The sequence below is a fragment of the Pongo pygmaeus genome, chromosome 3 (genome assembly GCF_028885625.2).
Source record: "Pongo pygmaeus isolate AG05252 chromosome 3, NHGRI_mPonPyg2-v2.0_pri, whole genome shotgun sequence".
NCBI classification, from domain to species: domain Eukaryota; kingdom Metazoa; phylum Chordata; class Mammalia; order Primates; family Hominidae; genus Pongo; species Pongo pygmaeus.
Genome location: NC_072376.2, coordinates 196159382 through 196183097, shown reverse-complemented (window position 1 = coordinate 196183097; position 23716 = coordinate 196159382). Strand labels below are relative to the sequence as shown.

The 23716-nt window shown below is 42.6% G+C and overlaps 1 protein-coding gene and 1 long non-coding RNA gene across 18 annotated transcripts in view; one reads left to right on the top strand and one right to left on the bottom strand.

Annotated features, from left to right (window-relative positions):
• Nucleotides 1-23716, bottom strand: part of TENM3 (teneurin transmembrane protein 3) — a 651439-nt gene that overhangs the window by 1715 nt on the left and 626008 nt on the right. For all 17 annotated transcript variants that reach the window (XM_063664302.1, XM_063664304.1, XM_054484271.2 and 14 more), the window contains 5 exons: nucleotides 19752-19927; nucleotides 18235-18470; nucleotides 10054-10350; nucleotides 5559-7170; nucleotides 2636-2766 (listed from right to left, as the gene is read on the bottom strand). In XM_063664302.1, the coding sequence (XP_063520372.1) occupies nucleotides 2636-2766; nucleotides 5559-7170; nucleotides 10054-10350; nucleotides 18235-18470; nucleotides 19752-19927 (2452 nt within the window). The remainder of the gene's footprint in view (nucleotides 1-2635; nucleotides 2767-5558; nucleotides 7171-10053; nucleotides 10351-18234; nucleotides 18471-19751; nucleotides 19928-23716) is intronic.
• Nucleotides 2929-5174, top strand: LOC134739490 (uncharacterized). Its single transcript, XR_010126184.1, has 3 exons — nucleotides 2929-3004; nucleotides 3637-3841; nucleotides 3910-5174. It is a non-coding gene; the product is annotated as an uncharacterized LOC134739490 (long non-coding RNA).

Below are 23716 nucleotides of genomic sequence, written 5' to 3'. Positions count from 1 at the left end.
CAATGCTTTGGAACCCCCAAATGGCTCACTCATCGTGGATCACTTTAAAGCTTTCTTCGTTTCTAACATGGGAAAAATAGTCCTGTTTCTTGCTTTTCTCTTACAGTTTCTAGATGCTCTTTTCCCACGCCCACCCCACGTGGGAACCCAGCTCATCCGGACCTGCATGCTCGTAGCTTTCTCCACAGGAGGCTGAGAAGCCACCAAACACAGAGAGGGATCTGAACGGCTGGGGATACTTAGTGCCGATCACGGGGCCCCGCTTCGTATGCTTTGAAATGCTTGTATTTAAGTCAACTCTGTCCCCTCTCCTGGACGTTTTCAGCTGAAGATGGTGAGTGTAACGGCAGAACTGAAATGTACAGGGATGAGTGGACGGTGGGGCAGCTGGAGACGATATTTGTTACTTTAGGAAAACAATTATTTTTCTCAGACTTAGGGACAGTGGACCGTCTAGATTGGCAAATGTTTTAAATTGGGGACATCTTAACTCAGCCATTTCGTATACCACCAGATGTTTGTCTGACCATTGTTTCCCAAATGAAAACATCTGTTTCATTTGCGGCAATGAAAGAAACAGTTGTTTTTCTGCACTTGGGGCAGCCTCAGTGTCTTTGCCCACGATTTCCTATGCTGTCCTTATGGTGCGCTTCTTTTGACAGAGAACTTGAACCATATTTAAAAGGCTGCTTAGGAAAAGAGCTGGCAAGTCCATTTGCACAGTTAGATGTAAGTGTTTTCAGGCATGTTGGAAAGTCATACACAATTAGGACGTGCATGTTCAAATGCATTAGGAAACTTCGGTATGTCTTCATGCCACTGTATCAGTGCAGTCATGCACTGCTTAACCACGGGGAGGCATTCTGAGAAATGTGGCATTAGGCCATTTCGTCCTTGTGTGAACATCATAGCGGGCACTTACACAAACCTAGATGGTGTAGCCACTGCACACGTGGGCTGTATGGGATGGCCTATGGCTTCTAGGCTGCAAACCTGTATACAGTGTGACTGTACTGAATACTGCAGGCAACTGTACCACCATGGTAAGTACTTGTGTATCTAAACATAGAAGAGATACAGTAAAAACAGTGTTGGCAGAGCCCGGTGGCTCATGCCTATAATCCTAGCACTTCGGTAGGCAGAGGCAGGAGGATCGCTTGAGCCCAGGAGTTCAAGACCAGCCTGTGCTACACAGGGAGACTCTTACCTTTACAAAAAACGAAAAATTAGCTGGGTGTGGTGGCACGTGCCTGTAGTCTCAGATACTTGGGAGCCTGGGGTGGGAGGATCGCTTGAGCCCAGGAGGTTAAGGCTGCACTCCAGCCTGGGTGACAGAGTGACACCCTATTTCAATTTTAAAAAAATATATGATATTGTAATCTTATGTGATCACCACCTTATACAAGGTCTATCATTGGCCAAAGTGTTGCACACACACGACTGTATTTGTAACTTATGAGAAAGGAATTGCTTTTATATTAGGTGTGAAACAACAAAAAAACAGGTACTGGTACTGTAGATAGCCTGTGTGTGTGTTAACCATGGCTGCCTCTTCTCTTTGTTTTCATTGAAATGATAGGTAATTGCTCAAGGGGTGGTTGGGAATTAATTGTTCTAAGAAAGTCTGCACTGTCTTCTCCTTATGATCATGGAGTCACCCAGTTTCTCCATCTCTAATTATTCTTACTGTAAGCTGGAAATTCTGGTGTTTTGCTGTGCATTCCTTTCTGGTCTCTGACTGGTGGGGATTAGAAGTACCACTTTCTGAAGCGGCAGCTTTGACTTTGCAATTTTCTATTATATTTCTTTATTTCTTGTAATGGTTACAGGCCTCCTGATCTGTTATTCTCAGGAAAATTCCATAAACCTTCCTGGTTGTAGGTGGAGCCTTACCAGAGGACATTTATTTTTATTTTTCATCTTTTCCTATGAAACACTATTAATTAATTAATTTTTTTTTTGAGACGGAGTTTCGCTCTTGTTGCCCAGGCTGGAGTGCAGTGGCGTGATCTCGGGTCACTGCAACCTCCGCCTCCCAGGTTCAAGTGATTCTCCTGCCTCAGCCTCCTGAGTAGCTGGGATAACACGCATGCCCCACCACGCCAGGCTAATTTTGTATTTTTAGTAGAGATGGGGTTTCTCCATGTTGGTCAGCCTGGTCTCCAACTCCTGACCTCAGGTGATCCGCCCGCCTCGGCCTCCCAAAGTGCTGGGATTACAGGCGTGAGCCACTTCACTCAGCCAAAACACTGTTAATTTTTAAAGAAGTTGAACCTTGTGGCATTGTTTGTGGGCTGCTAATTTGTAATATGAGTTCCCTGCCCTCTTGTTTATTGTATTTGTGCCTTCAGGTCCATGCTTTCTTGGGGTTTTTTTTAGAAACCCAGCACTTGAAAGTTAGCTTCTGCATTTCTATGTTTTCATTAGCATTGCTGAAAATGTATTTAAGCCTGTTTAACAGGCCTCTGGTTTGTTGAACACAAATGCAGAGGAAGTGTTGTTTTTTTTCCCTAAAACAGTCAAAAAATTAGAAACTGTCCTTGGTACAGTTTACACAAGGGTAGTTTGATTCGATATGGGTAGATAAGACACAAGCGCTACTTATCACCTTTCCGTAGGTCTTTTTGTTTCTTACCGGTATATCATCCCACTGCTGACTCTTCACAAGTTCGTAAGAAGGTTCTGTTAAATCAAATTTGGGAACAGGGAATCCAGGAATAGCATTGTGCAGGTGGAAACCAAATGTCACCAGCCAGCTGTTAACATCTAGGAGAAGAAAGTTCAAAATGAAAGGTGTTGGAGTTTGTTTTGTCCTTTGATACATTTAAATTCTTATCTTAAAAAGAAAATCCAATTTCACAATTAATAATCTGAAAAAGAGCACATGTTTGCTTTCGTCCTACAAATCTAAACCTACTCTGTTTTTAGACATGAAGACGGTAACCTTCACAGCAGAACTATGACAAATGCTACGAAAAATGCGAGTAATAGATGCTCAGACTGGGTAAGCCATCACTCCTGCTAAGTTGCAGCCTGTGCTAGTAACAGTGACAGCAAGGGTAAGAACAATGCACAGCAGCAGGAGAGAGACATACTTGTAGAAAACAAATGAAATTTATTTTGTAGTTGGTAAAGGCTGGTCTCAAATAGAAGTTGTGTGTTATTAGCTCTCCAAAGCGATTGCCCAAGGATATGCGGACTTCCACAACCCATTTTCTATTAATAAAACCCCTAAATTGAGAGTATTAAAATCAACAGTTGATTCTTAATCAAAGATGAATGCTGAAAGCTGGCAAAATCGGCCAAGGGCACAGAAGTCCTGATTACCATCAGTTGTGACTTCAAAGGCTCACTGTGCACAGGTGGAGACAAACTTTTTGGGGAAAGAACCTGGAAACCTTTAAGATGGTATTTTAAAATATTGCCATGTGACTCCAAAAGCCATTAAGCTCAGAATAAGGCTTTTATTCTATTCTGGAGGTTATAATGTTACAGAACTACTCAGCAGGCTTGCAGCTTTATGAGTACGGTTGGGTGTAGATTATTTTATATATTAAGCACATTGCTGGAAAATTTGAAATTGCATTTCACCTAATATATTTTATGCTGTTCCATCTCTCTTTTGATGTTTTTCAGAAAATGCTGCTATGGCATTCCCTGCAGTCCACGTTGCTAGGAGAGGATGAATTCAGGAGCTGTGGGCTTTCCAGACTTTCAGTCAGCCCCTGTCAACACCCCTTAAATAACCAGTGGTAAACTGCCTGTCAGAATGATGGAGAGCCACTTGATTCCCATTTCCTTCTCTAGGGCACAGACTCTCACCTCATTGCCAGGCTGGCAGGTCCTTCGTCCGGGCATCATTTGGCTATAAACCAGTGGTATTCTTTCTATTTGAAATGGGGCTGGCAGGTCCTTCGTCCAGGCATCATCTGGCTATAAACCAGTGGTATTCTTTCTATTTGAAATGGGGTGGTGGTAGTGGTGGTGGGGAGACATAAATCCTAAGTGGTTCACACAGGATGCAAAGTGATACAATTTGTGTGTATGTGAGAGTGTATATGAGTTTGGGGGTGGGAGGGCCTTATTTTGGGAGAAAATTCTCCCAAATGTTAGAGTATTGGGGGCAAAAATTCTGTTACTCTGAACAATGTCTGCATAACAGTGAAAATCAGAGGGCCGTGAGCATTGAAAAGTACTGCCAAAATAATGGGGTTTGAATGCGGATGTGTATTGAAAAACCCTGAATCAGGAGGCAGAAAGGAGGGACTTTCAGCTGGTTCACATGGAAGAGATATGAAATGCTTCAGGCAGTCTGGAAAGGTAGGAAGCAGATGTGAAATGAACAGGGGGCAACCTGTTGAGAGCTGTTTTGATAACTGAGAGAACAGACATCTCAGTATGCCTCAAATATTGAGCTAGAAAAGAGGCAGCCTAAAGGAGCATCTAACACAAGCCAAAACAAAACCGAAATACCTTAAACCAAGCCCAAAAAAAGACAACAGGAAAGAACCTTCCTCCTGGAAATATAAATGTGGTAGAGGGGTTAATGATGGTACTGTATATCAGGAATGGAAGGTAGGAGCAGCAGGATTCAGAATTCTTGGAGTAGAGGTTCAGTGAAGAAGTCAGCTCACTAAAGGGAACTAGAGTAATGCTTGCAAGGACCTTGTCTGTCTCACATGCTGGTAGTTCCATGGTGGCAGAAGTGGGATCTGATGTTCTACATCTTGCGTAACTAAAAAGGTAGCGTGCACTAAACTTGGAAAGATCTTAAATCTGTACCCTGAAAATTATCCCACATTCGTGGAAAAATTAGTATGCCTATTAGTATTGTCACCATGCAAGAACTGCACTGGCAATGAAGACAGTGATGTAAGAAGACAGAAGTGAGACCAGACACAGGATCCACTGTCTAAGCAGCTGATGGGAGAAATGGCTTCATGACTGTCCTGAGGCGATGGTGGTGAGGCAGGAATTAAACACCTCCCAGGGATGAAATGGTTTCACCCTGTATTGTGTTTCACCTTAATCATCTCCATGAGAACTTCACACATGTATTAAAAAAACCCAACATGACACATTCGTAAGGTAGTTACTATCTATTGTGGAATTTCATGTATTATATTTGTGCCCTAAGTTAGCCATTATTGTCCCAATTTTATAGTTAAGGGAATGGAAACTCAAAAAACATATGGCTTGCTTACAGAGCTACACAACTTGTGGGAGAGGAGCTGGGATTGGAACTCCAATTGTGGGACTCTGTGTTCATCAAGTTTTTTGCTCCCCCATGTTCCCCTTCTTTAAATGACTGGAGTTCATGTCATTTCAGAAACTTATGGCCTTGGGCAATGGCAGGCAGAATAGGACGTAACTATGTCTCATTTTCCCTTTGTGATTTCTCTATGGTTCCACAGAGAAATAAACGCATTTAAAAGGTTAGCCATTTGACTTTGCCTGAGTAAAGTATAAAGTTTTTTAAAAAAGCATTTCCAGTTATTTTGTATATTAATCTAATGATGGTAGTCCTCCAGCACTTGGAAAGGAATCAGAATGCTTACCTGTGATGTAATCTTTCACGTCATGGATTTTGCTTGCAGGGTTGTTATTCCTAAACATGTACAAGTTAAAAGGAGCTGGGTCCTTCCCAATTCTTTTCCAGATTTCTATGTCAGGTGTTGTCCACCGTCCTGCCAAAATGTCATAATCTCTTTCTCCAAAGTGGATTAATTTGGTGAGTGGGTCATACAGGCCACCATGAAATCCAATTACCAGTTGAAAGTCAATATTAGAGTCAAAATAGATTTCACCATATGCAGTGTACTGAATCTGTTTCAGCATAAGCCCATTGCTGCTGAACACAGCCAGTGGTGTCCCTGTGTTATCTGATGCAATGTAGAATTCATCCCCACTGCTGATTTCCATGGCAAAAAGATGTCCTTGGAGATCATAATACAGGGAGGTGATTTCTGAACTCGAATGGTTGTAGACATGAGTAATCCTAGTGGGATAAGTTAGGTCAGCATAAAAAAACTGCAGGTGCTGTCCTAGACTGGTTTTGCTAGAAACACGCCTTCCCAGGCCGTCATAACGGTAGATCACTGTCCAGCCACTGCCTTTACTGTAAACTCGAGTTAGAAGCCCCTTGGAGCTATATTCAAAGATTTCCGTGCCCCTTTGACGTAGGAAACCATCTTCATCCAACCGATATTGAACATCACCCAGTCGAGTGATCCTGTCTCGCAGGTCATAGCGAAGGGGTGTCAGACGTGCACTGTTACTTGGGTTCAGTAAATGGAGGTTTCCATTCAGATCGTAGTTGTACCGCCACATTATCTTTTCATTGAGGTAAACTGTTTGGAGCTGTCCATCAACATCATATTCATAAGCATATTTGGTGGTGTTGGCAAAGGGCCCTATTTTAATCTCTCTCTTGGTTACCCGACCCATGTTATCATATTGAATGGTAATCCAGTACATGAGCGACCTGAATATCTCATATTGAATTTCCTTGATACGGCCGTGAGCATCAAAGTGCTTCGTATAGGTCATTACAGCTGTAGAAATGATCTGGTTAATATCATAATATATAACTCCAAATTTTCCAAACTGCTCAACTTTGCCAGAAATGTCATCAAACTGATAGAGATCAATAGGCAGTGGAGTTTCATTGATCACACCCTGCATGCTGGTCACTCGAAAGCTGTTGTCATAGCTGTAGTCAAATCTTGCATTTACCATCCCATCTTCACTAAAGCGGAAAATCTGCCTGTCAATCAGGGGACCGATTTGCCTGTATCTAATGGTGCAAATAAAACCATCACTCTGGAGGTTTACTGTCTTTAGGACTCCTGCTGTTTCATCATAGGTAAAACTGACTCTTGTGCTATCATATAAAATTTCTGAGAGCCTAGTCTGCCTTCTGTATTTGAATAAGACCCTCCGACTTGTACCCAAGAAAGCTGTTTGCAGAAGCAGCCCCTCCTCGTTGTAGTCCGTGATGATGGAGGCGTTGCTTTCTGGGGGGTTGTATATGTTGCGGTAGTAGCCAATGGATCGGATGGTCTGCATGGTGTGGCGAGCCACACTGGGCATGGTGATGGCAGACAGGCGGTCCCACATATCGTATTCGAAGATGTACTGCCGCTGGCTATGAAGCAGAAGAACCATGGACTGTAAAGAGAGAACATACTGTTACTCAGTGTTTGTGAATGGGAGATGCAAATGCAGATTTAGTGACCACAAATGCGCAGAAACATTCCACTAGAGAAAATGATTTTCATTTTAATTGAGTTATCCTTGACCTTGTGTGTTGTTAACGTTTCTCTGCCTAATTTGCTTGGATGCTTAATTGTGAGGGGTTCTGCAATTAGTGGCTCAAGATTCACAATGTGCTGCCTGTCACGACGGTACCATTCTTTTCCCAGACATTCATAGCCAACCAGCAGATTGTCAATGGATCTGGATTAGTCATAATACACGCATGATCAAAGCTGCTTTACAGATAATATTTTGAGGAGAAAAGAGCATATGGGGGATGCAGTTCTATCCATAATTAGCAATTATTTAGTAAGGTGGCATTCCCCCCCTCATTTGACTGAAGAACCACTCAAATCATGTTTAATTTCTAGTGTACTTGGGGGAGGGGCAAAGCATTCACAATATTATCCTATAAAGACATAAAATTAGCCAAAAATGGATAAAGTGTATACAAAGCATCAACACCAAAAAATATTGTGAAATTAATCACATGGTGAATGACAGCTATAAATGCCCTTAATAGAAATATTATATATACACATACAGGCAAATTGCTACAAGGCATCCGTACTGACAATAAAATCTTTTCTTTCTGTGGATACCAAATCTGATTTGTATCTCAGGAGCAATAAGAATGGTTTTTGGACTACATACTGCTTTGCTGCTAAATTATTAAATGAGTAAATATATTAAAAATGAACTCTGTCTATTTCATGAGCCACTGCCGAAAGACAAACGACAGTCATTTATTAGGCCAACAAACGTTGAGAGGTCATCCCAGGCTGGTTAAGTCAAGCTCAGCAGTAACACAGGGCTGTGGGTGGCTCTTCCCTCTGAGGAAGCTTCCTCTAACCCCTGTTGGGCCAAATGGAACAAGATTGGCACAGGGAGGATGTGGAGCTTGGGAGTCCTGCTGGGACTTCTCCTTTGCCTGACTTCAGCTTCTGTAGAATCTCCTCTTTGGGCAGACCTAGGGGCAATGTTTGTATGCAGGTTGTGTAGTACATGTCCTGAGAATTGTTCCTAATAGTTTGCATTGTTCCAAGGAAAGTTTGGATTATTGCTGAATTCACAGGAATACCTACTTTTGGAATCATCTGAAGTCATATTTGATGGTGGTCTGTAAAATTTTACTTGTTTTGCTACGAGTAAGTTTTGGCTTAGCGCACCTATCCCAGTAAGAACATTGAAATCGTCTGGGTGGATTTGAGGGATTTGGGAGAGACGAGAAAGAGCTGACTGTTGTCTTTTCTGATCCTCCTGGATGCACGCAGGTGAGCTCGGTCACCGCCTTTGTCATTGTGTGACACTAGCTCTTCTCCACGACATGCTCCTGGGCTCCCTCTAAACATTGCCCAGTGCCCTTGTGATCACTACCATACAGCTGAAGGGTTGCGCTTGTATGTTCCTGTTATTCTTCTCTGTAATGCACTTAATTTAAATTGGGAAAACTGCTCCGGAATGAAGCCGTGATCCTCTCCCACTTAGAAACGTTGCCTTAGGGGCTTGTCATCTAACAGGTGTGGTTCATTGTCTCAAGGGTGAGTCTCTGCTAAGGAGAGTAGACAGGTGGGTTTGCAAGAGGACAGACTGGCCACGAGGGTCCTAGCTGGACGCATCCCAGCGGTGGGGGGCTGCCGTGAGAGAGGTAGCATCCTACAGTGAGCTTTGGAACTGAAACTGGTTCTCAGGAAGAGTAGCCTGTGCAGGCACCGGCCGGAATTAGGTGGGATGGCTCAGGGTTCAGGGGGTTAGGTTTAGACTGAGTCATTCCCCAGGGCACCTCTGGTAAAGAACAAGATTGTGTGAGGGGAGCACAGTGACAACATGGATGTGATGTGATTTATTTGGGTGACAAGAGTTCCTCTGTGCAACGTTTCAGTCAGGAGGGGTGGAGCAGTAACTGCCGAGTAGAGCGTGTAGCCTGCGCTGCTGGGTAACTGGTAGTGCCGTGCTCTGGGGTCTGAGAGCTACCGGAACTCAAAACAGAATCATTTTCTAGGGCGAACTTTTGTCTCAAAGGCAAATGAAACATTCCATGAATATGCTTTTCGGTGGCTATTTCTTAAGAAAGGAATTACAGGGAGATTGTTCTTTCCTTTTTCTTCCCTTTCTTTTACTTTCCTCTGACCCCAGTCAATACCCCAAGCCACACAGCATACAACTTAGCATTTTGCACACGTGTAATTCTAAGTCTCCATTTTTCATACTATGCATAGTTCTCAAGAATGGAAAACAGCCTAATCTAGGAGGCTTACCTTTTATATGTAGAAGAAAGGAAAGATGCCACAGAGTACCCGAAAGTGTGGCTTTCTACGAAAATGGCCTCTTTTGGTTAATAATGCATAACTAGGATCTACATGCTTTTTATGATTATGTTGAAGCTCTGCCAGGAACAACACAAAGCTGACAGCTTTAACTGTGCTAATGTAAGGCTCTCTCTTCAATGAAAGAGCTAGCACGAAAATTATTTACAAGCGACTTACATGCTCCAGGTCTAATTTGTGAATGTTGTCAGTGTGTAAGCTTGGCAGGTGGACAATGTTAATGCTTGTTTGTTTACATCATAAATCACTTAAAAGGGTCTCAGACAGTAGAACTTAACTAAGGAGAAACTACTTTGCTAATGCAGAAATTCATCACTGCTGTGCCAATGTGACTTCCGTATTGATACTTCGAATAATAAATGGAACTCAGTCATGTGCCACTGTTTTTTTTCCCCCTTAGTGCTCTGGATGATTGCTGAAAAATGTGAATTATCCTTTCCCTATTGTTGAGCTTAGTTTGCAGGCATACCTTTTCTAAATATGTGTAACTCCATGTTTTACCATCAGCAAAGACCCGAGATACGATCCTCCCCTGTCCGTCATAATCTACTTTCTCGCTGGTGGTGCCTCGCTGGATGCTGGCGATTTGACCTGTGGATGAATAGGTGACATTGACGGCCATCAGCTTGCTGCTTGGCAGCCAGAGAGTTGGGTGCCCAGACGTGTCGTAGGCGATCCTCAGTAGAAATTTACGGTGGTCGTCATAGATCTTTTCTGTCTTTGTTGTTCGATCAAAGTCAACTGAAAGGAGGTTTCTGCCATTAACCTGTTAAAACACCAACAAGATGATAAAATAAATCATGTTATTCCAACACCGGAGTCCCCAGTATTGTTTAAACACCATTTACAATGATTGATTCTCTTTGTCAGTAAATTAATTTAGCAACTTCTTGGGTACAAGTGCAAGGCAGTAGATTAACTGCTCTTTTAAAATGTTTTATGAAGCAGAAAGACAGCCTGGCATTTGTTCAAAACCATTTCAATTAAATTTTGTAAACTAAAGCAACTGATAAGAAAAATACCAAAATGTATTTGTCTTAAAGTTTGTTCAGGAGATCTAAAGGTGATAAACATGACACCTATTCATATGACTCAAAGCTCCTCCCCCAAAAGACACTGGAAAATAATTGCTTAGTAAATTAATCATGGCTACATTAAATAAAACACAGTTGTTAATGTGACTCTAGCCCTTTGAAGAGCAGTTAAGTAGAAGTTGGAACCCACATTACTGTAAATTATTAATGAGTTTCAATAGCAGCAGGTTATAAACAAGATCATTGCTTTTGGCCCAGTGCTGCAACGTCACAGTTTTTTGGGAAGGCCTCTTTCTTTGGAGAAGATCTGGTTAACTGGCAGGGACTTCAGAGTCCTTTACTAACACATACACATGATCTGAATATTGTACTTATTTGACAAATCCAGCACCATGTGTTGTCATAGAGTCTCTGTGGCTAGGTGCTGCGTCCAGAGCCTTGGACTAAATCTCGCTGTTACCGTCTGCCATCCGAGGCATACACAACCCAGCCTTCGTTATTGCAATAGAAATGTGGTCCCGATTAAATTCTGCTTTACAAATAGTCTCCAGTGTTTGCAGGCTGTGAACCTCTGAAGGGCAGAGACCACGGCCTATTCATCCTCTGGTCTTCTACAGCACCTTTGTGGGAGGGGTGGCTTGTACATTCCGAAATGCTCATTAACTGTTTTGATTGTTAAAAATTAAATGGGAAAATCTTAATTTTATATAACCATATTCTAGCTAGAACCTTCAAAATGGACAGATCCGGCTGACCAATTTTACACACACACACAACCACTCACGTTTATATATAAATATATGTGTATATACATACATCATATATATTTGTAAAATTTGGAATAAAACTGCCTTTTGCATTCTATCATTCACATTAAACATGTCCCATGCAAAAATAATCCTTAAGCTTAAACTTTTCCTATTGGCTGTTCAAGGGGAGTATGGGGAAGTCCGTGGAATGGCAGCTTGATAAGCTAAAAAGAAATGATGTTGAGGGTGGGAAGCACCCAGAGAGCTGATTTACAAAATATAAGGAGGCAGAGACCTGGAGAGAAATCACATCTTATTTATTTTTTTTTTTTGAGGTGGAGTTTTGCCCTTGTCGCCCAGGCTGGAGTGCAATGGTGCAATCTCGGCTCACTGCAGCCTCCGCCTCCCGGGGTTCAAGCCATTCTCCTGCCTCAGCCTCCCGAGTAGCTGGGATTACAGGCGCCTGCCACCACACCCAGCTAATTTTTGTATTTTTAGTAGAGATGGGGTTTCACCATGATGGCCAGGCTGGTCTCGAACTCCTGACCTCAGGTGATCCACCCGCCTTGGCCTCCCAAAGTGCTGGGATTACAGGCATGAGCCACCGAGCCTGGCCTAGAAATTACATCTTAACTTTTCAGTTCTATCAGCTGATGTGGACAAAAACCCCACAACACTGTGTCACAGCAGATAGTCCGGGGTGGTGGCTGGGGGAGGAACCCAGGAGTCCGAAGCCTGATCTCTAGACCTGAAGCAGCCTGACCTTGGCTTTCAACCCCTCTGAGTCTGTTTTGTCCATCTGTAAATAAAGAGGTTGGCCTAGATCCCTTAGGCTCTGCCTTTCAGTGAGTTTTATTTGATTCTGACCAGCCAGCTGGAGGCTTTCTGAGCTTCCATGAGGAACTGTCTGCATATCAGTTGCTCCCTGCCTTATGTGAATTTTGTGAAACTTCATGAGTTGAGCTTTGTAGAATACTTTGTGTACCTTGGAAAGAAGCTACCAGCTAATGTTACAAATATATATTTTAAAGTCTTTAGAAATATTTGATATCAAAGTGATAAATGGCAGAATCAAGTTCTTCAGCTTATACCTGCACTCCAATTTTGGATGCCTCAAGAAGAGGTTTTGCACAATTTAAATGGTTTTCTTAGGGCTCTTGAGCGCCTGTGATTGTGTTTTGAAAGGAAAAAATACCCTGAATGTTTAAGGTTGCCCTTTTTTTCTTCCTTAGATTATCCTGGGCTTTGGAGGAACTACAGAAGACTGACTGTAGCTTCCAGGGACAGTGCTGCCATGTTATTATTGCCCATGTGTTTGCATTTTCCTTGGCATTTATTTTAATTTGTATTAATTCTTTACTGCTTCCTGGACCCTCCTTCATCTCTGCAGTATTTCCTCTGGCTGGAGTATGGGAAATCTGGACCACAGGGTGGGTATGACGTGCTGCTGCAGGGGGACAGGCATGCAACCCCATGCTGCTCGGGCATCTGATTTCTTTCTTTTTTTCCTTTTTTTTTTAGACGGGGTCTCACTGTGTCACCCAGGCTGGAGTGCAGTGGTGCAATCTTGGCTCACTGCAACCTCCTCCTCCAGGTTCAAGCAATTCTCCTGTCTCAGCCTCCTGAGTAGCTGGGGTTACAATCATGTGCCACCACGCCTTCCTAATTTTTGTATTTTTAGTAGAGACGGGGGTCTCACCATGTTGGCCAGGCTAGTCTTGAACTCCTGACCTCAGGTGATCCACCCGCCTTGGCCTCCCAAAGTGCTGGGATTACAGGCGTGAGCCACCGTGCCCAGCCCTGGCTTCCGATTTGCACCTTTGGTTTGTGAGTGTGGCTAGGCGACACCGAAACACCCAGATGCAAGTCAGATGATGCCATCACTGTGTGTGCCTTGGACAAGCATCTGGAAGCAGTGAGACCCAGCATCTGGACAGAAGTTATGATTTTTCTTTTATCCAGACAAATACTGGATGCTGTGTCTTTCTTGTATCCTCAAACCAAAGTAATGAGGAATGAGTTAGAATGTGGCCATGTTTTTTCCCAAATTCCCAACACAAGCCAAGGCTTTAACCATTCTTACTGTTTCCAGACACTGCTCTCTGTTATTCAGTATGGAAAATTTCAAAAGATACTAACAGATCTCACATTTTTCACCCCCTTACCATGCCTGGACCTTCTCCTTTGGGTGTTGTGAACAAAGGAGCGGACAAGGGGCACCTGCGCTCCAGGACATGGTCTTGCTTCACCACATCTTTATGACGTCAGGGCAACTTTTCAAGTCTTTTTTTTTTTTTTTTTTTTTTTTTGTTACAGTCATGAAGTACCAGCATGATTCCAGGCTCCGGTGGCTTTTTTTTTTTTTTTCTTGAGACAGGGTCTTGCTGGGACATCTAGGCTGGAGAGCAGTAGTGTGATCTCGGCTCACTGCAGCCTTGACTGTCTGGGCTCAAGTGATCCTCCCACCTCAGCCCCGTGAGTAGCCGAGACTAGAGGCGTGCGCCACCACGCCTGGCTAATTTTTGTATTTTTAGTAGAGACGGGGTCTCCCCATGTTGCCCTGGCTGGTCTCAAACTCCTGGGCTTAGGCAACCCACCCACCTCTGCCTCCCAAAGTGTTGGGACTACAGGTGTAAACCACTGCATCTGGTCTTCTGGTAGCCTTTTAATAAATATTTTTAATTATTAAAAATATCAGGTTAAGACTGGGAGGGGTGGCTCATGTCTGTAATTCCAAGATTTTGGGAGGCCGAGGCGGGCAGATCACTTAAGGTCAGCAGTTTGAGACCAGCCTGGGCAACATGGTGAAACCCTGTCTCTACAAAAATACAAAAACTAGCCAGGTGTGGGGGCGCCTGTAGTCCCAGCTACTTGGGAGCCTGGGGTGGGAGGATCACTTGAGCCTGTGAAGTCGAGGCTGCAGTGAACCAAGATCACACTACTGCACTCCAGCCTGGGCGTCCCAGCAAGACCCTGTCTCAAGAAAAAAAAAAAAATTTACACACACACACACACACACACACACACACACACACTTAAATAACAATCTAAAAGTGAAACCTTATCTCAGATCGCTGCTACACCTCCAGCTATATGAAAATGAATCCATTTGTTGTGTATGAATGAGATCACCATGAATTCCTTTGTGATGTATACTTCCTTTAAGTAAGCATGGAAAAAAATCTCCATTTTCAAAGATCACGTCCAGCATGATTGTAATTAATCACAACATCACTTTGATGTTGGGAGCGGGCAGCTATAATCTTCCCTCTGGAACATGCTTGAAAAGAATATGACGCTACACAATTTTCCCAGGGAGTGATGCCAGCAGATGGGATTACACTCACTTAGCCAAGATGTCATGGGGGGAAGTAAGGAAGGGCAGGCTCGTTCTCCAGTACACTGGGTGGCGATATCAAGACTCTCTTCTGTCCCTGTTAGAGCATCAACTTGCTACAGGTTGTTTTATGTGTCTGCTCCGTCAGCTGGTGCCGAGTGCATTGTGCAGTCCCACGCTAGGCCGTGCCGCTCAGATTAAAGTGAGAAATAGGCCACTACGCAAATGTGACTGGCATAATGAGATTTAAATACGCTATCATATTTATGCATGCCTTTAAACACACGTTTGGCTTTCAAATTTTGAGATTTTCTTTTTAAAAATGATTCACTACTTTTTTTTCTCTAAGCCTCTGAATCTGGGCAGCTTTAGGGGATGAATTTTATTATTAGAACACCATGACAATTTTTTGTAATTGATTGAAGGCAGGTTCTACAATCCAGCACTGATAAAACCTAGGAATATTTACTAAATATTAGAAAGCACAGGTAAGCAACTGCTATCTATGTGTCTTTTTTTAAAAAATGAGCTACAAACAAGTAAGTACAGAATAGTTGTCTTTATTCTGCTTCCTTACATCTCTATCACAGTTTCCTGTGCTTGTTATTTTCTGCTGTGTCCAGCCTGTCCCCTAATGCACTGTTTCACAGAAATACTTTTTACGTTGCTGTTTTCTTATATGATTTTTCCATTTCTACTCCCTGCCTTTTTTACTTTTTAAACTTATATATATTATAAGTTTAATATATATAATATATAAATATATATGTTTAATATATATAATATATATATAATATATAATATAATAATATATATATTTTATATATATTATATATATAATATAAAATATAATATATATATATGCTGTATTCCCAGCACTTTGGGAGGCCAAGGCAAAATACAAAATACAAAATACAAAATACAAAAATTAGCCGGGCATGGTGGCGTGTGTCTGTAGTCCTAGCTACTTGGTGGGCTGAGGTATGAGAGTTGCTTGAACCCGGGAGGTAGAGGTTGCAGTGAGCCAAGATCACGCCACTGCACTCCAGCCTGGGCAACAGAGTGAGACTCCATCTCAAAAAAAAAAAAAATCAAATATATATATATATCTATATATATACACACGTATATATATAAACACATATATGTATAGACAGAGAGAATGATATCTCTATTATCTCCATTTAACCTATTATTTCTAGTGTTAGATTTATAGCAGTCAAACATTTGCAAGGATGTGTTCACATAGCCCCTCTCTTGGGAAGATCTAGATGCATTGGCATAGAGAGAATTCATATTGTAAGGCTGGCTTTCCTCATTCTTTCATTTATTGGATAAATATTTGAGTGCCCACCATGTGACAGGCACATAGCTAAATTTAGGTCAACAACTTAAAAATGAAGAGAACATTCTGCTAGGAAATAATGCAAGGTAACAGAGGAGGCATCCTCTGTCTCAGGAAAGAGTGGAAGAGAAATGGGTGGCTCTTTGGGCTGATTCTCACTGTCTTGGTGGGCTCAGGTCTTCCTCTTCTCTCCCCTCTTCTCTATTTTGGCAGACTCCAGGCTCAGTCCTTAAACCAGATTTTCATATCATCACTTTCTCCCTAGAATTTCTCTCTTAGAATCCACAGAGGAATGAAATTAGCAGTCAGAGCTGGCACATCCAATCTTATCTTGAAAGTAAGAAGCCCTTCCTTGTGATCTTGGCATTGTCTCTCTGAGAGCAATCAAACATAACAGCTGGAAATCTCCTTTCAGTGGGATGGCACAGGCCATTTTAAATAGCGTATTTTCTAAAACGTCTTGCTGAGGCATTGTGGCTCTGCCATTTAGAAAGAAAGTAACACCCATGCCTGTATGCACTGGCCTCTCCCTTCCACAAGTGAGGTATTTTCTTCATTTAGGATTAGGCAGAGAACCAGGGACTTCAGACTGGGTTTCCTCTCTTTCCCTCTCATCTTCCTAAGTTCCTTTTATGTCTTGCAAAGCAGTATTACAAAGAAAAAAAAAGTGCACACTTACTTATAACTTGTCTCCAAGAACAGCAGACAATATGTTATGTGGTCAGTTTCTGGACAAAGTATTTCCCCCTCCTCCCTCTTTCCAGTGAAATTTTACTATCCAGCAAGCTCAACAGCCCTTTCCTATCCATCTGGTGTGTGAGTAGAAGAGGCTATCTCTTCTACTCAGGGTAGGGAATATATCAGGGTCAGGGAATATATAACCATGCCTTTTCTTTTCTTGTTTTGAGACAGAATCTTGCTTTGTCTCCCAGGCTGGAGTGTAGTGGCGTGATCTCGACTCACTGCAACCTCCGCCTCACGTGTTCAAGCAATCCTCCTGCCTCAGCCTCCTGAGAAGCTAGGATTGCAGGGACCCACCTCCACGCCTGGCTGATTTTTGTAATTTTAGTAGAGACGGGGTTTCACCATGTTGCCCAGGCTGGTCTCGAACTCCTGACCTCAAGTGGTCCGCCTACCTTGGCCTCCCAAAGCGTTGGGATTACAGGCGTGAGCCACCACGCCCAGCCTATTTTCAAAGTACTTTCACATTATCTCATTTGATTCTTGTAACAACTGTGTAAAACAGAGGTAGTATAGGGTAAATTTCATTTACCTGCAATATAGCTCTCTCTCTCTCTCTCTATATATATATATATATCTCCTATCTATCTATCTATCTATATATCTCCTATCTATCTATCTATCTATCTATCTATCTATCTATCTATATATCTCCTATCTTGTTATGGTATTTAGATAATGTATAATCTATATCATAATATGGATACCGTGATATAGATAAGGAAACAGATTCAGAGATGTTCTGATTCTCCCATAAGGTTTACTATTAGCAAAAAGTAGAGCCTCATCTGGAACCCGTATTTTTCTGAAGTCTAGTTAGGTGCTGTGTCTTTGGCATGCAGAGTAAGGGGCACAGCTGTCATCCATGTCTTTGTGTCTTTTGATGAAGTCCTGCATCTCAGAACAGGTGTGACGCTGTGTGCACACGTGCATGTGACTTCTGCTTCAGGACAGCTGAGCAACAGGAGGCCTGTGAACTAGCCTTGCATTTGCAGGGCAAGTTCCAAGGCAGCAGGGGCCCTGGGAAGCAGCAGTGAGTAGAGGCAGCAAATGGGGATGCAGGCGGCGGCAGCGTCTGGGGCTCAGCAGAACAAAGAGCAGCAGCTGGAGTCCGCTTTGGGAATGGACCATGGCTCTGTGAAAGTGACCTGGAAGATGTCTGGAGCTGGTTTTCATGGTCATGGCTTTACCTTCACTCCTGATCTCCTTTTCCCTCTAGTGTCCTATTGCTTTTTCTTCTCAGCCCTCTCACGACCTGACCTCCCTCCATCCTCCCCAGCTGCACCTGCCAGAACAGGCCCATGTGGGATTGGAACCACATTGAGCGAGGTGCTCATACTCAGTGTAGACATGGGGGGGTGAGCAGAAGACGCATCCTGCCCTCAGGGTGATCTGCACTGATCAGAGGGCTGCAGCTATCTCCTGCTCCACAACACGTACGTACCCTGAGCTTGCGGCCAAAGACATTGACTTTCCCTTGGGCTTGCTCTTTTCGGAATCTCCATTCCACCAAGTTTTGACCGTTCTCACCAGGCAAAGTCATGTTTCTTTTGGCAACGGTCGGATTAGCTGTGCCAGCCAGAATGTGCGGCTCTGTTTGGTAGTGTGAGTCCAGGCCGCTGGCGTAAATAATTCTGAGGGAGCCGTCATAACCAATCTGGTAGCTGTTTCTTAACTGATCTAAAGAACAAGAAGCACAAAACATGAACTATTAGATATGGATTAAATACTTGGCCGGCTGTGCCTTGAGATGGGATCTAAATTTCTAAAAGTTGACTAGGAATAAGGAGTACCTGATGATGTCCTTTTAGAAAAAAACAAAACAACTTTGATCCCTGGCATTTCATGCTGTCAGAGGTTTGGCTAAATATTAAAGGCAAACTTTAGGGGAATTTGAAGTCCTTCTCCAGTTTAATAGACTTCTTTTTCTCATTTGCCTAATGAAATGAGAGCTCAGCCTCCATGGGATGTGCACTAAATAAATATTTTGTAAAGAGGCACATATGTGATCTCTCAGGAAGGTGGTGTACACACCTCCAAGGTCTTGGAAGACTTCCCTCCCCTGCACCCAATCCCTGCATCTTCTGTCAAAGATCCTTTGAAAGGATTAATATCTGTATCTTGAATACCAAAAATAGAAAGCAATGTTCCCTCAGAAATTGACTTCAACAAAGGAAGACATTTTATATTTTATACAAAAGAGCACATATTGTAGACTACTGCCTCAGTTTAAAATTTTGAAATAATATAGGACCATTTGGGGAAGGAATGAATTCAAGCAATAGCAGTTTTAGATGGTTACAGAGATTACTTCATGGAACAGGTAAAAAAAATGAGTCAAAAAGTTGAATACAGATTTAGTAATTATTCTTAGAGTTGTGAACTCACACTTACAAATGTCATTGTAGACAGGCTTTTTCAAATTTAGAAAGGAATACGGCAAGGAGCATCCATTATGGAGATATGGCATCCAGATGACTATAGATGGAATGAAAAAATGGACACTCCAGGCATTACATGAATGTGTAGTTGGAATCTGGGATAAAATTTCCATGATATGCAGATTAAAATACTGCATCATATGGACTCAAAAAGGGCTATGTCTCAAACTACTGTACTTAGACGGCGGTCAGAAGACCTGCTCTGGAAAACTCTTAGGTGATGCAAAAATCGTCTGATGATGCATGTGACGGGCTGGAATGAAGTTGTTTTAATACATGGGAATGGAAACAGACACTATTCCAAGGTTGACAGATTATTTTATATGTGGTTTTAAAATATGTCTATATAAGTAAATAAATATTACATGTACACTGTAGATTATGTCACCAGTATTTCTAGAGGTTTCTATTTTCACCTTCCCTTTTCTGGTCCATCTTGGAAAATGGGTGTTGCCGCATTCTACCTGGGTGCTGGTGGTACTTTAAAATGATCAGTTTGAAATGATGCTTTTGTGTTTACCTTGAACCATGGTGTAGAAAGAATCGATCGAGGACAGATTTGAAGTGATGCTGACATCTTCTTCTCGGCTAGATGACTCAATGTCCACTGTGATAGCCTTGTCCATGTCCCCATGCAGGTTTGTGACCACTCCAGTTGGAAACGTAACATTTGTCAGACGACCTTCACTGTCATAGCTAAATACAAGCGGCATTAACTCGGTGTTAAATAGGAAACTGCAGTTTCTTCTGACTTACAAATATAATGTGTAGCAATATTAGTTGCACAAATTTGGAGGAATATTTGCCTTTGTGCATAAGCGATGCAGAGTGAGGACTTCAAACATGCTTTGAAGTAATCAAAAACCCGTTTAACATAGAAAAACCTCACCGGTGAGAACATGAGTAAACAGACCAGCGCTCCATCTCAGCACATGATTCTTTGAAGTGTGACCAAAATCCTCCTGCACATCTAATTTGCTGTTTCAAAGGGAACATGTTTGCTGATATTAAATTCCTTAGTATTCCTTCATATTTTCTACAAAGTAGATTTAATTCACTGTTACATCAGTTCTTAAAGATTTACTGACTTACTCCCTCGGTGGCAGTACCGTACGGTACAGTATGTTTACGTGCATGTATGTATTTGCATATGTAAAAAATCCTTTTAGTATCTTCAGACATCTTCAACAAATTAATAAAATAAGAACCTTTTAAAGACTTTCTTATTTCTCAGTGATTGACATACTTCATAATGGTAAATTAGAGCTTGAATGCTGGCAGTGGTGATAACCCATCTTGTCTACAGTGATATTGAAAGAATGGGGAATATCTTGCATGATGATTTATTGTGTTCCCTGAAATGAGATGCAATATTTCCTGACATTTAATGATTATTTGTTTTTTTATTACACACTTACTCTTTTTAGCAAATACAAGAGGAACTTATAATTTGAGTGTTAAAATACATTTTAAAAGCTGTTCTGTGCTCATAAATATGCATCATAGATACAACATTTGACTGAAGAATTGAATTTTTGTGACTTTTCTATTTGTGGCAGCACCAGAGAAAATTTCAAAAATGACGGTGTCGTCTGAAGAAAGAAAAAAAAAAGCAAAATTCTGGATGAGAAATTAGGAGTTTCCTTGGGACCACAATATACTGAAGGGTGGATTTCAGATTGATTCTAAGACTGCTTCACTAATCGAAGGTTCCCAGTGAGATGGAGACCTGAATCAACATCCTACTTAAAATAAGCCCAGACACAGAACTAACAGAGAAACAATGCTGTTAGAGAAAGACAGGTTACCAGGGGAGGAAAACAGTGACAGGGGATCATAATCATATGTGAAAACGCGGGGCTACACAGGAGTGAGGAGTAAAAAAGGTCCTTAAGTGATATTTTGGAATAAAAGGATAGAGGTGTTTTGTTTGTTTTTTCAATTTCACTTGTTTATGAGATAGGGAGTTTTTAGTGAGACATTCATTTTGAAAAATGTGGTTGTTCATTAGGAGAAGATTCTAGGTGATAAAGACAGAGAAGACTCCGCCAGGACAATGTTATAGTAGAGAGAGGGAAGAAAGAGAGGAGGAAGGCGAGGGACGGAGGTCTGTTCCGTGCCCGGTGATGAGCTGATCCCATTAATTTGGTGGTGACAGTATTGGTTAGATCATGGGTTTGACTGACATGATCTGACAACCTGCCACGCTGCTCAGCCAGTGGCAGGAACGGGCACTCAGGAGGGAGAAGCCAGGGATGGAGACGCAGAGGAAGCAAATGCACCATTAAGTGGAATCATTGTTTAGACTCACAAAAGGCAGAGCTGAAGATGTCCTCCCCACCAACCCAAACGCCCCTAGCAAAGGAAGGCATAAATGAAAGAAATCCAACAGAGTTTATTGCTGTGATCGCTTTTCTGAAGAAATTACTGCTCTTGAAGGAACAAACACGCACTCGTTTATTTAAGAGCAAGCAGCGCAGAGTTACAGAATTATTGACAAAATGAGCCTAAAGTTCTGTCATTCAGTTTGGCATAAGTCTTGCAGCACATTACACATTTCATGGTATGGTGTGAAGAACGTGCTGTTGGGTTAAAAAAAATTAATGCCCTTTTGAATGCCTCTACATAGAAGAATTCTGTATTGCATTATATCCCCCCCATTTATGGAAAATGAAAATACCACGCGGTTAGCTGATTTGATCTGGCTGTCACTCTATCTCTTGACTGGACCATAACTGGGACTTTTGTGCAGCTGACCCCAGGCCCATTAGCCCTCCTGTAGATCACAGTGCCTGATTTAAAGCTGGGAACTCTAGCTTTATATAGATGGTACCACCTGCAAGCAGCTTGCTGATTCATTCTCCTCTGCCCTTTTTTGACCCTTTTGCTGGTTTATATTTTCTAGCCCCATTCAATCTGAAGCAGAAACTTCACCTTTCTCCTGTAGAAAGCATTTCTGCAACCTCTGACTTTGCTCTTTCATTGGCTTACCACACATTCCATTCCCTGCTGGGCAGGCATTCTATATCACAGGATCCTGGGCACAGGGAGATACAGCCCAGGAAGCTGAAAGTTCAGACTCTCACCTATTAGCCTTTGGTTCTTTGGGAAATAAAAATACAAGTAACCTTTGTAGGTAGTACAGTTAGAATGACAGAGGGTTAAGCTGGGATCTTAGTGGCCCAGCTTAACAGTGTAGCCCTGGAAGTTCTGAATTTGTGCCTTCCAAGGAGTAGCTGAGTTAAGTGCAGGCATTAACAGGGCTGAAGTGTTTGCACAAGGAAGGCTGCTCCGGTGTCAGGGTCCTCAGAGCTCCTATCTAATCTGGCACCCAACAGTTTCAGAACAGCCTTTCCGAGCAAGCTAAAGTGTGAGGATATTGTGAAAACAAAGAGAAGTCTGGGTGAGCAGAGGTCACATACATGACAATTTAACTATTAAAAATGAGTGTCCTGTGAGGCTACCGCTCACCAGAGTGGGCAGAAGGGGAGATGTGTTCATGCTGACATAGCTGGGGAAGAGCTGCACCCAGGTGGGGACCAAGCCAGGCCCCGGAATAGAACTAGATATGCCTCTGGGCAGATTCTCTGCTTATTTGCAACTGTGTGGCTCAACTGAATGTTGCTTGGCCTTAGTGGTGAACTAGACTGTGGGATCAGGCAGTCAGGCGGGGGCCCAGGTGGGGCTGGGAGGGCTGCAGACGAAGGTGTTGGGGTGCAGGGGCCTGGCTGAGGCACAGTGGCCAGTACAGAGTCATACTGGAAGGGAACCTTGGGTGGATCTCCTCACTGGAGAACATGAGGTGCTGAAGGTTTAAAGAAAGCGGGGTTTTAATGAGGAACCTAAGGTGGGGGTGAGATTGGCTCCCTGACTTGCCAATTTTACAAACCATGAAAAAAAAACAGGGATCAACACAGGGTTTTTAAATTAAAAACTACTACTTGTTACTCCCATCGTTTCATAAACAACGCCATTTAAACATATTAAAGAGAGGCAGGACCTACCTGCAGGGTGAGTTCTTTCAAAAGAACTTTTTTTTTTTTTTTTTTTTTTCTGAGACAAGTCTCACTCTGTCGCCCAGGCTGGAATGCAGTGGCATGATCTCGGCTCACTGCAACCTTCGCCTTCTGAGTTCAAGCAATCCTCCTCCCTCAGCCTCCTGAGTAGCTAGGATTAGAGGCCCCCGCCACCACGCCCAGGTAATTTTTGTATTTTTTAGTAGATACGGGATTTCACCATATTGGTCAGGCTGGTCTCAAACTCCTGTCCTCAGGTGATCCACCCGCCTCGGCCTCCTAAAGTGTTGTGATTACAGGAGTGAGCCACCACGCCCGGCCAAAAGGACTGTTCTTTATTTATGTATTTATTTATTTTTTGAGACAGAGTCTTGCTCTGTTGCCTAGGCTAGAGTACAGTGGTGCGATCTTGGCTCACTGCAACCTCTGCCTCCCAGGTTCAAGCGATTCTCCTGCCTCAGCCTCCTGA